The 15,930-nt window shown below is 38.0% G+C and overlaps 1 protein-coding gene across 25 annotated transcripts in view; it reads left to right on the top strand.

Moving 5' to 3' along the window:
- The window catches only part of RIMS2 (regulating synaptic membrane exocytosis 2), a 448,070-nt gene that overhangs the window by 102,543 nt on the left and 329,597 nt on the right, over positions 1-15,930 (top strand). For all 25 annotated transcript variants that reach the window (XM_084510626.1, XM_084510614.1, XM_084510622.1 and 22 more), the window contains one exon: positions 12,793-13,103. In XM_084510626.1, the coding sequence (XP_084366752.1) occupies positions 12,793-13,103 (311 nt within the window). The remainder of the gene's footprint in view (positions 1-12,792; positions 13,104-15,930) is intronic.

Genomic DNA, 15,930 nt, shown 5'->3' on the forward strand with positions numbered 1-15,930 from the left:
TTTGCGCAGGGGATTCTCCAAATTCAGAGATTTGCAGATTTGCACTGTGAATGTTTTATACTCCACAGATTTGAAGGAATCCTAAAGTACCTAGACTTATTTTTGCTTATAGGAAAGCTGATAGTGCAGCATGAACAACACCAGAGAACACTGCAACTGTGTGCTTAAGGTGAGGTTGAACTGGGGGCCACTGAGCCTTTCAAGTACCCCAATCTGAAATCGAAAAGTAAAAAGAGACAGGAAGCTTTAAAGAAATCTGTCAGACTTCAGGGGCTGTTCACAAAAATGCCAGAACTATTTGAGGGAAACTTCATAGTCCTTGCTGCAACTTTCCAGTATTTTTCTATTGCTCTGTTACAGTCACATTGCCAACAGGGTGCACTGAAGTCCACTAGATGGAGCCAGGAAGACTTTGTTATGATATTACCAAACCACTATTTCAGATGATTTACGTGTCTACGTTTTATCGTACTTGAGGAAAGTATAACTTAATGCTGTGTTTTTTTTTTTGTTTTTTTTTTTTTTTTTTGTGTGTGTGTGAAACATTCTAATCTGCATGTCACCTACTTGTCATAGTTGCCGTAGGGTTTGTTCGTTCGTGCCCCAAATCCACAAGAAAGGAGCTTTCTGCTGTGTAATGCAATTGTCTGAGGCAGACAGAGCATGTCAGCAGTAGCAAACTTACACATAACAACCAGGGAAGGAATGGGTGACTTTGTTTGTCAGGACTAAATTGTCTTTATAATTAAGTAAGAGTTTTTGAAAAGTCCACTAGTGGTTAGCTGCTATCTGATATCCTGGCATGGTTCGGCTATTGGTGTTCTTCAAGATACAGTCCTGTTCTCACTTTGTTTGCATCCTCATGTGTTTCCTAACAAAAAGAAGTATTTGAGACTGGAATTAATATATATATATATAAATATATACATATTTTATAATAATATTTTAATAATATTATAATTATTAATTTATTTATAAATAATATTATAATTATTAATATTATAACATTATAATATTTTATAAATATATAAATATTTTGTTTTATATGTATATATAAAACAAAACCCACAAAACTTTATTTCATATGTAACTTCATTTTTCCTTCAAGAAGTGTGGTTGTTCTCTTCAGCATACTGATAATATATACCTGACTGTGCTAGGTGTCACTAAATTTGTTGCTTTTCAAGTCTTTTTCTGCTTTTCTGTTTTGAAATTTATTAAGCTGAAGTACATTTATTTTTTTTTAATCTTAGATTTTTATATTGTTCTGTCAGTGTTACTTGTGATGGCATCTCATGTAGAAATAAGATGTGTACATCCTGAATTCTTCTCACAGTGAAGCTGACTTGACATGGAATTCAGTGTAGGTTTCTGGCCAGAAAATGTGTCTTAGTTTCTCAGCTGAGCTTTGCAGCCTGCACTGAAAGCTGTGCTGCTGTGACTACATTGCAGCTAGAGTCTAGGCAGCATTTTTATGTTAAATTGAAAAATGTTTATATAGGATTCAGTATAGCAGTAACTGCTTTCTAGGCATCTTACCATTCTGTTACTTTTTTACTACGGTTGAATCTTGCATTTTTTTCAGACAATTTCAGTAGTGAGTAATGACACAGAGGATGTAAATGGTGTGGTTCTGTTGACTTCAATTCAGTGACATCTTTATACAGACCACAGACTTATTGTGGCCTGTCACATTATCTCTGTTCTTGGCCTCTTGTTGACGTTGATGTCGTGTCTTGCAGTAGTAAATAACCTGTAAATGCTTTGTGTGATTCATTTTCAGAACAGCCTACATACATTAACTAATGAACATGCTCAGCACATTTTTTGCTGTAGATCATTCAATATTTTTATTAGTTGGTTCTTAAATAAAGCTGTGATGTGAGTACACAACTTTGAACACAAAGTTCAAAAATAACGTAACATAAATAACATCTAATTGAGACTTTAAGTCTACAAAAGTCTCAAAATCAATCTGCTGTAAGACATTTAAATATTATTGGATGTGGTACTTAGGGATATGGAGTAGTGGGTAATGTTTGTGGTAGGGGGACAGCTGGACCAGATGATCGTGGAGGTCTTTCCCAAGCTTAATGATTCTATGATTCAGTTAGAAATTTTGTGATGTAAAACAACTTGGGGTTGTCATTTGGATGATTTCAATTACAAGTTGGAACACAATACTTTGTGTGAACTAATTATTATAAAAATATATATAAGAAAACCAAGACAATCCTCTAATTATCTTTCCTTAAAGACATGCTGGATTTGTGAGAGAAAATGTTAGAGTTAATGACTTTGCCATAAAGCTATGGAAAATTGGTAATTCTAGTGTCTATTATGTTACCTTACTCCAGCCATGACTGTGTATTATATTTTTTTACCCAAAATTTGGCTGCTTTTCCTCCATCATAAACTTTTAATCCATCAGCAGCAGTTGCTCTAATAACAGTCTCTACAGAGAAAATTCTTCTCTGAAGAAGAATTCTTCTCGCTTCGTTGGGTTAAAAACTGGCTGGATAGCTGGGCCCAAAGAGTCGTGGTAAATGGAGTCAAATCCAGTTGGAGGCCAGTCACTAGTGGTGTTCCCCAGGGCTCGGTGCTGGGGCCGGTCCTCTTTAATATCTTCATCAATGATCTGGACGAGGGCATTGAGTGCACCCTCAGTAAGTTTGCAGATGACACCAAGTGAGGAGCATGTGTCTATCTGCTCGAGGGTAGGAAAGCTCTGCAGGAGGATCTGGATAGGCTGCACTGATGGGCTGAGGTCAACTGCATGAAGTTCAACAAGGCCAAGTGCCGGATCCTGCACCTGGGATGCAGTAACCCCAAGCAGAGCTACAGGCTGGAAGATGAGTGTTTGGAGAGCTGCCTGGTGGAGAAGGACCTGGGAGTGATGGTGGATAGTCGGCTGAATATGAGCCAGCAGTGTGCTCAGGTGGCCAAGAAGGCCAACGGCATCCTGGCTTGTATCAGAAACAGTGTGACCAGCAGGGCTAGGGAGGTGATTGTCCCCCTGTACTCAGCTCTGGTGAGGCCGTACCTCGAGTACTGTGTTCAGTTTTGGGCCCCTTGCTACAAGAAGGACATGGAGGTGCTTGAGCGGGTCCAGAGAAGGGCGACGAAGCTGGTGAGGGGCCTGGAGAACAAGTCCTACGAGGAGCGGCTGAGGGAGCTGGGCTTGTTCAGCCTGGAGAAGAGGAGGCTCAGGGGCGACCTTATCGCTCTCTACAGGTACCTCAAGGGAGGCTGTAGCAAGGTGGGGGTTGGTGTGTTCTCCCACGTGCCTGGTGACAGGACGAGGGGGAATGGGCTTAAGTTGAGCCAGGGGAGTTTTAGGTTAGATGTTAGGAAGAACTTCTTTACCAAAAGGGTTGTTAGACATTGGAACGGGCTGCCCAGGGAAGTGGTGGAATCACCATCCCTGGAAGTCTTTAAAAGATGTTTAGATGTTAAACTTAGCGATATGGTTTAGTGGAGGACTTGTTAGTATTAGGTCAGAGGTTGGACTCAATGATCTTGAGGTCTCTTCCAGCCTAGACGATTCTGTAATTCTGTGAATTAAACAACCAAGCAGGTAAAAACAGTTGGACAGGAGAATTCAAGGAACTCAAGTCTATGTGCAGGGATGAGTAGGGATTAGCCTGTAACAATTACCTGCAACTTCTTTACACAAGATTGAATGACATAGTGAGACTTACACATTACTGGCTCAAGTGAAACAATGAGGCTTAACTGAACAATGATATTTATAGGGGAAAGCTATAAGCAACTTCCCACTTCCTCAAGCATGAGTATTGGGAAAATCTTTAATATTTTCACTACTGGCCTTGGCATAGAGGACAGGAATGCAGTAATTAAATACGTCGGTGACACAAATTTGGATAATTATCAGAACAGAGGAGGAAAGAGATAGCATGTCATAAGGAAGTGGATTATCTTGCAAACTCCAGTAGTAAAAATGGACTAGATTAGACAGCACTAAGCGTAACATTAGGAATTTAAGGACTAATAAGAATTTCTACTCCTAACTAAAAGTCCTTTTATTGTAAATCACTGAAAACAGTATGGGAGTCTAGGATGTGCTGAAAGTGGGTTAAATCCTTTTCTTTCCTGTGCCTGTAGGTACAGAGCAGGACTGCTGGGATGATGGCGTGTGTGAACGTGTATGAGTGGAAGCTAAGGCCGCAGTACTCCAGGACAGGGACACCTCTGTGGGCCAGACCTGCTCGACACCCCTCAATTCTGCTTTTCATAGTTATGTGACTGTGTCTGAGCTGCTTATTAGAAACAGTTCTTGCTCCGTGCTGTTCCCTGCACTATGTGCTTGGCACCTGGCCCTCTGACAGGGCTACGTCTTTCTGGGATAGGCTCAGCCCAAAAGAGCCACGTCTTGCAAAAACTGAAGGGCTTTTGTGGGTATGCGATTGGTCTCTTCAGACAATTTCTCTTCAGAAATACCAGGCAGCAAGCACAGAGGAGAGAAAGGAGCTATTTAAACTCAATGACGCTGGTATAAGAATAAAGAGTAATAAAAGTAGCTTGGAATAAATGAACACTGGAAATTAAAAGGCATTCTCTCCACTGCAGCATTAAGCCTTGGAAAAGCATTTTGATAGATTCTGGCTTCATTATTTCTAGCTAATTTTATGTTGGAACTTTACTAAGTTGTAAAGCTGCCTGATGCAGCAGGCACGTGGAATCACTGCACAAGGTCTCTTTAAATCCAGTATTCTTATTAAATGAGCTTAAATTGTAGCTGAGAAGAATGGCAGCAAATGCACGCTCAGTTTTCTTCCTTGAGATTGTTACAAATTTAGTATTGGTGCAGCTTGGTCAACTATACATTTTCTATATGTTACATAATTATGCAAGTTTCCGAAGTTAAAGGAAGGCCATCTAGAAATGTGTTGTAGATTCTGTTCATTTATAGCAGGTTTATTTCACAAAAAAACACCACACTTATTTAATGAGCCCTCATGACCCTCTGGGGTACTGTAAGGGCTTACATACTCAGCTTTGGAAGCTGTGCAGCTGGGACATAACACTTGCTAGTGTGTACTATGACCAGATCACACCTGTTTTCACATCAGCCGTTTCCTCACTGGACGTTTTTCCACCGTCTAGTTCCTTATGAAATCATGAAAGCTCATTAAAGAATTGTTTATCGTCTGTATGGCTCTGCAGGAATTACGTGCTATTTCCATTGGAATCGTTCAGAAATGTTTCAGACTCAGCAGTGTACAGGTGTGCCTGTGCCGTAATGAAAAAGGCAAATTAGTGCCTGTACAGATCTTTGACAACATGAGTTATTTTATATATGAACTTCTTATTTTTATGCAATCTACTTTAGAAAAAAAGAGCATGCTTATGAAATATCTTTGGCTTATGTTAACCCACCAAAATTAGCATTCCAACTTAAAATTTCTAGTTGTTAATGTTGTGCACTCGGAGAGGTTTGTTACATTTTTAAAACACAAATATTTTTTTCCTAGTCAGGTGTCTTATTCCCTTATTTTACTCTTAGACAAAAAGAAAATTTATGAAGGAAATTGTTTTTATATGCCTTAAAGGTAGTAAAAAATTGGTAAAACAGAGATGACCCATCTCATTACAATAATTAATACAGCATTAGTACAAAAAGTGAGTATACCTTTTATAACATAGTAGTTATGATTTTGTTCTCTTCTATGCTTAAAAAAATAGTCACATAACTATATATTGTATCAAAAGCATGCTCAAGCAATGTGCCAACTTTATGCTGACTCAGCTGTTTGTGACCATTGTAACTTTTCATGCATAATATATCCATTATCTGCAAAATTTATTTGTACAAATACATATATTCTTTACAATTTATGTAAAGATGCTAGTCTCATATTAGTACTGTAAGCTTTCCCAATTTTATTAAGTACTCTTGGAATCCATGAAGGTATTTAATACATTTTTGAGGAATGTGTGTCCATGGGGCAGGTGTAAACAGCCAAATGAATCATTATGGATATAGGGCCAATAAAAATTACAGTAGTTTTGGCAGTTGGCCAGACTGATTTTAACTTTATTACTTGCCTGAAAGTGAAAGACAGTACCATAGCACAGACTAGTGGCATAAGAAAACGTTGAAAAAATAAGTTATTTTTTATCAATTCTTTTATAATAGTCACAAATTCATAATCTTTGCTCGTGTAATATACTTCATTGAATGAATGCATTAATTTCACTGAAGGAAGTGGTGTTACACAAAGGGAGAAGGCATCCCACGTGTATAGTTGAATGGATAAATGGTAAAATACAGCCTCTGTTTGCTATAGTGCAGCAGTAGAAGAAGCTAGTATGCCGTGTCAGTAATGTTGCTGATTGTTTTGTAGAGGTTATGAAATCTTGCAGATTCATTTGGCTTTGTAAGAGAAGCAATAAAATTGATTGGCATCAAATAAAAACTAAAAAGTCTTTAAGAAAAATTTCACAATACCATACCAACTACAAGGAGTTTCTGTTCTCAGTTGCAATCAAATACATCCAGAATAGTTCTGCTGACCTTAAAACAGTTATGTGGGATTTATTTTTTTATTTGTTAGAAAAAGAATTAGAAAAATGCAGGTGGGTGGTCATAGAATCATTCAGTTTGGAAGGGACCTTGGGATTCCTCTAGTCTAACCTGCTTCTCAAAGTAGGATTGACACTGGAAAAGAAGAGAGACACTGTTTTAAGCTTCAAAAAAGAATATATACATGGAAAGAAAACACAGGAAAAGGAAGCAAGATTCCTTTGAAAAAAAAAAAAAAAAAAAAAAAGGTAGAATGTGATGTCTGTATGTCCAGAACTGTATAATGAAATCGAAAAGTTTCTGCTTTCTGTTTGAGCATAAATTAGGCACGATCTATTCCATGCGCTCCAAAATAAGCAGTTAATGTTTTTAAAATCTTCCTAACTACAAAACATCTTGACCTGAACCTTTAGAAGGATGTCTCAAGAGATGAACCGTGAATCCTCCAGCTATTGTGAAAGCCCCTACACTTTCCAGAAATATGAATGCTGGCTATTTATAGAAGATGCTGTAAGTGTTGCACAGTTTTAAACAGTTGTAAACAATTGCTTTCATTAAAAAACAAAGAAAATACCAACCCAAAACAACAACAAAAGGACAATAGAATTAAAAATTTTAAAGGAAGCACCTTGTAGAAATGAATAATAACTTTCTCTCACCAGTAATGGGTATCAGTAGTCTTAGCTGTAAGAGAGAATCCAGATTTCAGATTGAGAAAAAAAAGTGAATTATTGTGTTTTAGAGCAAACATGATCCATTTTTGATAGTGTACAGAACCAAATAGATAGGATTTAATATTTTAGCTAACTTCAAGAAGTCTTCTATTTTAATTCAAAGAGCTTTGAAACAAACTACTCTTTTAACCAAGAATTCTAAGAAGTTTTACTTCTGAATGACAATTAATATTGGAATCAAGTGCTTTTGGTGTTTTACTGGGGAAAAAAAATGGGTGATTTAATGTATTTGGAAACAAACCAATGTCCAGAAGAGCAGATCAATCATGTTTTTTAGCGAAACAATGCTCAAAGGGTTCTTGAAGTCCCTGAATCAAGACAACCATTGATTAAACAGGCAAAATAGGGAAAGCTCATCAGAAATTGGGACTAGAGGTAAGGAAGATATCAATGGGCTTATGGTAGGGCCACATCAGCAGAAGACACAGGTTTGCTGTGTAATTGTAACTTCAGTGACTGTGCAGAGGAAGCTGGCTCATATTGCACTCTGCCAAGACTGATTCAGCAGTGTCTACTCCAAGGCAAAGCAGTGGAGAGGTGGAAGTATTTCTTCCTCAAAACATTTCTGTGGTGTAGGGTGGCTTCAGACATTGCACTTCCTCCCTGTTGTAATCAAGCTGTTTTGCAGACAGACTGATGCACTGAAAAAAAGGAACTAACTTCAGTATGTCAGTAAATGTGATTAGTTGTCTCCATGCTGGGGTTGAGCAATGAGTTTTCTTACTCTTCATTTTCCTTCCCCTTCCTTTCAATGCTATGTTCTTGCTACTTTTGAGAATGTGTAGGAAATGGTACACATAATAATAGCTACATATTTTTAAACCATGTGCATTTTGGGGAAATTATCTAGCAGCAAGCACAGCAGTTAATATAATGCTAATATATTGCTTGCTTCTGGCAAGGACATGAATGTTAAGAGAGCTGGTAGTAATAACAAGCCTTACTCTTCCCTAGAAGTCTTACTACCCTTCCAGTATGATTTTGGACCTGTGCACACCTGTAATTCGAAGTAGTATTCTAAAGGCTAATGAGGATTTAGGGTCTTAGACTGTAGTATCTGAAGTATCAAACTCAGGCTGATGTGTAATCAAATATACTGCGTCTTTTAATAAAATCTTCAATGCAGTAAGACTTCCATTTTGCTCTCAGAAGATATGTTGGGACATCTATGCTTTAATAATACACAGGGGAATAGCATTTTGTGAGGTATCTTTTTTTCCACATAATTTTCTGATACTATTAAAAGGACTGTGTTACTGTATCATTTTTATTAAATTACCCATTTTTGGTTTAAAATATATTGAAATATGATTTTTCTATACATTTCTTTTCCCTTCTAATGGGTTTACAATGTGTAATATGTTATGAAGAGTTTCAACTGATGAACAAATATGTAATGTTTTTATTTAGGACAACACAAAGGAGTAGTTTTTCTTGCCTTAATCATGTCCAACATGTAGACGCTCAGTGGCTGATTATTTGGTTATTGCAGGTGTTGCAGAGTTTGGTTTTGAGTGCTTATGGAAAAAATAAATAGTACTAATACTGTGTAATGAAAGCCTTTGGGGAGAGCATGCTGTAGAATAATCTTGTAAAAAGTGGTGAAGAAACACTGAAATAGTTAGAACTTGTCTGTTCTGTGTGTAGAATTAATCGTTGTGAACTACAAGCAGATGGAGGGTTTGAAGCAAATCTGTCTGATCCCAATTCAGAATGTCTTCTCAAAAAAAAGTGTTTTATTAAAAAAAAAAAAAAGATATTTGTCTTAAATGAAAATGAGAGTTAATGTCAAAATGTCAGGCTAGATGTATTTTGTGTGATTCTTTTCACTCTTTGCAGGATAAATGAAAAGGTATTCAGCAATTCTTAGCCTAGGCACTAGGTGGTGGTTCAGGCTTTTGTATTGAAATGTGGGTCAGCATCGCTCGCACTTCAGAATCTAAATTTACTTACTGATTAGAGCTGTTGAAAAGCACATTTTTGTCCTTCTTTTGCTTTTAAAATCAGTGGTAAGAATTGACCCCAAACTGCAACAGCGATGTTTGTGTGCAAAGTGTGTTCCTAAGTTACACTTTGAATTCCTCGGGGTGGTGGTGAGGAGTTTTAGGAGTGGGCGCAGGAGGCAGTGTGCCCCTGCCAGGCTGCAAATCCCTTATGTAAGGGAAGGGCCTTTTGTAGGTACTGCTGTGGAAGGGAAGCTTTTGTGGATCTTCTTTGCAGATATGTCAAAAGGCATGCATTAAGCACGAGATCCACTCATACAGTTTCCCTTTCCCCTCTCTGCTCTATTTCCATCCAAAGTCACCCAAAATCCTGCTGGGGACTCCACGGGGTCTGGGAGCTGCCAAGCAGCTGCCCCAGAGGCGCATGGTGGCAGGAGAAATCCTGCCCTGGAGGATGCCACCCTGCTCCCCGTGCTCTTACACCCATGGCTGCCATTCAGCTGGGGGGTCTGTGCTGTAAATTACCAGGATTTTTGATGTTGAAGCAATGCTTCTACACACGGTAAGATGGAGAAGTCATTTGCGCCCTGTAGTGGAGGAGGGCTCGAGTTTGGTGGTGCACACTGACAGCACGTAAATTTCTGTGCCTGTGCAGCACTTGCCATGGACTTTGTGATTACTTGAAGCTAAAATTATAACTGCTTGGGTCAACACTATGGAAGACTGCATGTTGGACCACATTGTAAATTAAGCTTCAGGAGTGCTAGCTGTGTGCATTATGAAACACTCTTTAAAAAGGCAGAAAAAAATCTGCAAAATACATAACTGCGTGTGTTTCCATGGTCTGGCTTTTTTTTTTTTTTCCAACATGGAATACCTTAAGCACTTTTTTCTTTTTTAAATTATTCCTTCTGTTTCATGAGGTGCTTTCAGCGTAAGTGCCCATATTTTTTCCTGCAGGTTTGACCCAGTTACTTTGGTTGTCTGTAAGAAACGTGGCGTGATGGAAACAACTGGAACCAGTTTGACTTCAGTAGGGCCCGGGCTGTAACACTGCCCATGTTCCGTAATGTGTCACTGACAGACAGTGAAAAACAGCTTCCAGGCTGTAGATGGAAATGAAAATACCAGGTGACGTTGTAGATAACTGCAGCAAAGATAGGTATAGCATCTTTGCCCAGGCACTGGGCTTGTTGGAACTGTTATCAGAAAATGCTTGCTTGTTTCATCCAGGTCTTGTGGCCCTGCCAATTGCATTGCTGTGCTCTGATGTACATCGCCACCTACCCAGCTTGGCAGCAGCCGAGATTTATATTGAAACAGATCACTAATTTTTGTGTGTGACGGGGAAGAGGTTAGATCAGGAGTGCTCTCGTGATTCTGCTTGTAGAGGAGGAGATACTAAATCCTGTTCATTCAGGAAGACCTATCATTTTGTAGGGTACAGGAGGATAATACCGTTCGTCCTGGAGTGCATTGTCCCAGGAGAAAATGGATGACAAGGACATAGTTGCTCAAGTGTTTAGACTGTGATACCTAGTTTTTGTGACATTTTAACACCTACCAATAGAGGAAAATAATACAAAAAGCTTTCAGGGATTTTATGGTGCAGTGAGTCAAACTTTATGTATTTTTATACTTAAATAATTGTTTTGAATCTGCTCCTTTCATTACACTGACACACAGGTGGAAAGTCTCTTTCAGTGGTGTGTGGAACAAACAGAAATACTAAAGGCTTTTAATTGTTATGGACTAAGGAGGGCGAAAATACTTCTGTCTTTTGTGTTGACATTCTACTTCAGAGCTTTTATCTACTTTCTAACGTAATTATTAGGAAAAGCAAAACAGAGTTGTTGTGCCATTAGTATTTGAATGATGGCCAGACCTGAAGCACACGCGACATTGACCTTTCTTCTGGGGAGATGTAGCCTACTTCAGACAGCCAGCTACTCAGGCAGCCTCTCCTTTTACCCTGTCAGTGCTTGGATAGCTCCTTCTGCCTTGTGGAAATCAGCTGACTTGACTACTCCAAGGTGGGACACTAAAAAGTGAGAAGGGATGCTTGCCAGGATGGGGCACGCTGCCACCGGCGAGCAGTGCCTGCTCCTCCTACCCCACCTGGCAGTCTGTGAGCTCAGGTAGGAGCTCTGTACTCTAGTAGCCTTCTGTATGAAGCTTTCACCAAAACGTTTTTGGTGAGACACAACGAAACAGCACAGCACAGATTTTTTATTAGATAACTTACTGGAGTTAGTAAGATGCAGCTTGCAGTTTCTGAAACCTTTTGCAGTGGACAGAGCCAGGTGGGTTACAAGTTTGGAGACACTCCCAATGTGATTCAACCATCTAGCACTGTAAAGAATAACTAAGAGCTTTAACTTAAGCCATTGAATGTTCTGCACTGTAAATATTTGAAAAAGAGGCAACTCAGGTGGTAGATTAGAACTGGAGGCTGAGTGTAGACAGTGAAGGAACATGGAGTTCCAAAGTGGTATCATTTTGTTTGGGAAATAAGACAAAAAGTACATAAAGAACATAAAGAACCAAGTTAAGGCTAAAAAAATTAAATTATAGAGTGATGGACTAAACTTGTGGTAAATTAATTTTAAATACAATAAAAATTTTAAGATAACATCCTAAGCAATTTGAATAAGCCATTGAATTAGTAGCTCGCCTCTTATATTTTATTCATTACATCCTGATATATTTTAATGTCATGTAAGAATTGAATGTGAAATTAATTTACAAATAATTGGCATTGGCAGTTTCCTGCGCTGTCACATGGTTAAGGTGAGCAGACACAAAAGCCTTGCAAATGAGTACATTGCTGAATATTAAAAATCTCATCACTAAGTGTAGGATCTCACAACCGGGAAGTTATAATAATTTTAACCATTTACCAAGCGTACAGTGAAAGCTAATTCTTGGCTATGAGATGGAGAGGCTCCATATGTATTGTGCTACTTTATAAAATGATTTTAATTTGCAATAGGTTTGAAAATCAAGTCACATCTTGAAGTCAGCTTCTTCATGTGAATAGAAAATATAGACCACAGCATAGTCTTTTGGTGTATTATAAAGTTACTTGTTGCAAATGAGCAAAGAATCTGTTCCAAAGTTCCATACTCTGACTTACTAAGAAAATGGTTTAATGAATAAATAATATAAATGTTTAATTAAATTTTTATCCCTTCCTTTTTTTCTGTTGTCCTTAGCCTTTAGTCTTTATTTTCAAATTTTACATTTGATGCCATTGGAATGCCAGTTGGTAGATGCTTTTCATATATTTGTCTGCTGTCTGTGGCTTTCCCTTGTATTGTAAATGTTGAAGCAAAGGTAGAATAAAATTATTTTTCTGTTTATATATATATATATATTAAAAAAAAATAATTTTCCATGGTTGTACAGACATGTTGTGCTGTAGCTCAACTGTTGTAATTATAACAGAAAAGTTAAAATAATATTATTTAGTATTGTTTATACTTTGATCAGTTGATGCATACTTGATGAAAACTTGTATAAAGTATTTACTAGCTAACAGATTTTCTGTTTAAATATGTCTGAACAGGTAATGTGGGTATGTAACTTGTGCCGAAAACAACAAGAAATCCTCACAAAATCCGGAGCCTGGTTTTATAACAGTGGATCAAACGCACCACAGCAGCCTGACCAAGAAGGTATCAGAGGTCTGCGGAACGAGGAAGCACCTCAAGAGAAGAAAGCAAAGCTGCAGGAGCATTCGCAGTACCAAGGTCCGCCAGGTGACATATCCACACAAGGTTTGGACAAAAGTAGATCTCAAGGGCTCACCAGACAAGACTCGATTAAGAATGGTTCAGGAGTAAAGCACCAAGTAACAAGCGACACAACATCAGACAGGTAAGAAAGTGTTTAGTATTTTTACTGAAAAGATCTGTTGAATTTATGGTACAAATGTATTTTTTTCCTTTTGAGCTTTAATCTTGTTTTTATTCTGTAACCTATAAAATCCATTTTGGGCATTTTGAAACAACCCTAAGCAGAAGCAGCTGAAGAGCCTCTTACTGCATTCAGATGGTCATAGACAATGTGTATTCTTTGCTCCATCTCATAAAAAGAGTTCACGGAAAATGACAGTGGCAGTGTGACAAAGCCTGTCCACGTGCTTGCGACTTGCTTGAACCAAAGTCATGCTGTACACACATGAGTTTGGGGCCACTCACTTCATGGCAGAATTTTTGTAATCCAAAATACGGTTCAAAAACGGTTTTTTGAAGGTTAATGGGTGATGATGAAATCTTTGAGTGGTGATCTGAGTATTTTCACTGTTTCTCAGTTTCTTGCTCTTAGTTATTGTTATTAGAATCAATTTTTATTTATTTTTCACTGATTTGACTCAGCACTGGTTGAGTGGCTGTTTCAACAGTACTGTAGTAGGACCTGGATTTGGCCAGAGGGTGGAGATGCATCCTCCATCCCTTTCTGTTGTTGTGATTGTGCCAGAAGTCACCAGAAGGCTCTCAACCTCTGCGGCTGCGCTTTACTGGAACACAGAAGTAAAACCTGTTAGGTTAAATAAATTGAATTTCCTTCTAAACAAGACCAGACTAGAACTTGAAACATGTTGGGGAGGGGAAGAAGAGAGTCAGCTTGCTCACGTGTTTCCATGGAAATGATGTCCTCTCTCTCCAGAGGCCTTTACCTGACTTGGTATTTGGCAGCCAGAGCAGCATAATCTGGCAACCTTCTACTTGCTGCCCAGCCATAACCTTTTTAGCAATATTTATACCTCAAACTTGAAGCAAGTTAGACAGCTATAATATCTTTTGCAGCTAATACAATTAAAATCATTTTCTCTCCACCTCACCTCTTGGATTCTACCATATTTCATTTCCTGGTTTTGGTTTTATTTGGGAACAAATTAAATGTAATTAATCTGACCCTTTTTGTTTCACTTGTTCTGCCTGCTGTCCTTTGCTCCCATTTCAGCTGATGGGTTCAGTACCTGGTGGCTCTGAGTGCTCCTCAGTTATTTGTGTAGTATCGAAGAAATACAGAACTAAAGCTGGCAGCATAACTTCATGCTAAGGAGCAGGAGAGATGATGAGCCAGAGACTGATTCTCTTTTTATTTATTTTTTTACTTAATTTTGCCTGGGAGATGGAATCATACGTTAATGGGATGATAAAAAAAAAAATAAAAAATCAACAGGCTTTCTTGTTCTTTGCAATAAATTAACTCTGAAAGCTTTTTTATATTATGTGTGTGTGCAAAGAGGGACAGAGGGTGATACAAACATATCATTCAGATACGTAATATGTATTTACTCTGACACGGGCAGTATAAATTAATATTTATCAACAGGAAGAATGGGGACTTCATGCCTGAAGTCAGAACCATTCTGCTAATCATTATCAACACTGCTCAACAGAGTGCTCTTTCCGAGTTTATCCTCTCTGTTTTATTTGGATGCTAATACTAGTGTTCCCTCATTAACACATGCAAGTATGCCTTAAGTATATTTCTGTGTGTTGCATGTGCTTGAAAGTCAGAGGGTCTGCTGAATAATTTCCGTGCCTAGTGTACCTCATGGTAACTGTCTTTCCTTTGATGGAGGTAATGAAAAGGATTCCTGCTTGATGCCCAGTCATGAAGGGCTGGTTGGTCAAATGGGCTGTTAGAGGGCAATATCAGCGTTGTTGGGAGAGAGTAGCCTAAAATTCAGAGATGGAGATGGGCCTTAAATTCCAGCCTCTATGAGGCTGTCATGCCAACTCTGTTCTCAGCAGCAATACTGGGAAGGCTCACAATTTTATTACGCCCAGTGGCTGTTAAGAAGTGAACATAATATATTATTATCTTTCTACTGAAGTCTTGCATAGAATATTTATCATAATTTATCATAACTTTAATGTTTATAAACCCATGTATATTCTGCTTATTATTATTGATCAAGTTAAGAAAACTTTTTTTTTTTTTAAGAAAATTTTTGCCCTTTGAAACTTACAGTTGTCATCACGCAGTTGTGCTCAACTTTTCCTAAAGGATTCTGTTTTATCAAGCCTTAGTTCCTGAATGCTTTTTTTTTTTTTTTTTTAACAGCCAGTAGAAAAACATGTTATATGAAAGATTATCATGACAGGCCTATTTTAATTCTTACATTAAATGCAAAAATTGAGCTACTCTAGTATGGAGTAGAATCCATTTGTCTAGATAAGCCCTAAGAGAAAAATGTGGCAGATCAAAATGATAAAAGGGAAATGACCAAGAAGTGAGAAATATTTTAAATGTTTTTTTTTTGTGTACCTTGCACAGTATAAATAATGTAACTAAGTAGAAAATGAGAACTATATTGTCTCTATTTTCTTTTTTGTTCCAAATACATTAATTTTGATGCCAAAATTAATTTCAAAAATTAAAAACAATAAACTACTTACAATAAAGGTATCCCGAAGACTCCATATACTTCAGTTTTTCTGAAAAGCAAGGTAGAATGTCATTAAAATTTTTTTTTTTTTGGTCATCTATGTGGAAGCAGAACAAAATAAGGAATTCATTCACTGCTTCCCATTCAGCCACTTCCGGAAAAGTAGGGCTCCATCATGCGTAATGGTAACTTGGGAAGATAAATGCCATGACTCCAACCGTTCTGCCTTCTGCTTTCTTTCCCCCCATCTTTTATTGCTAAACGTGGTGTCCTGTGTAATGGAATATCCCTTTGGTTAGA

The sequence above is a fragment of the Aythya ferina genome (genome assembly GCF_964211825.1).
Source record: "Aythya ferina genome assembly, chromosome: 2".
Taxonomy (NCBI): Eukaryota; Metazoa; Chordata; class Aves; order Anseriformes; family Anatidae; genus Aythya; species Aythya ferina.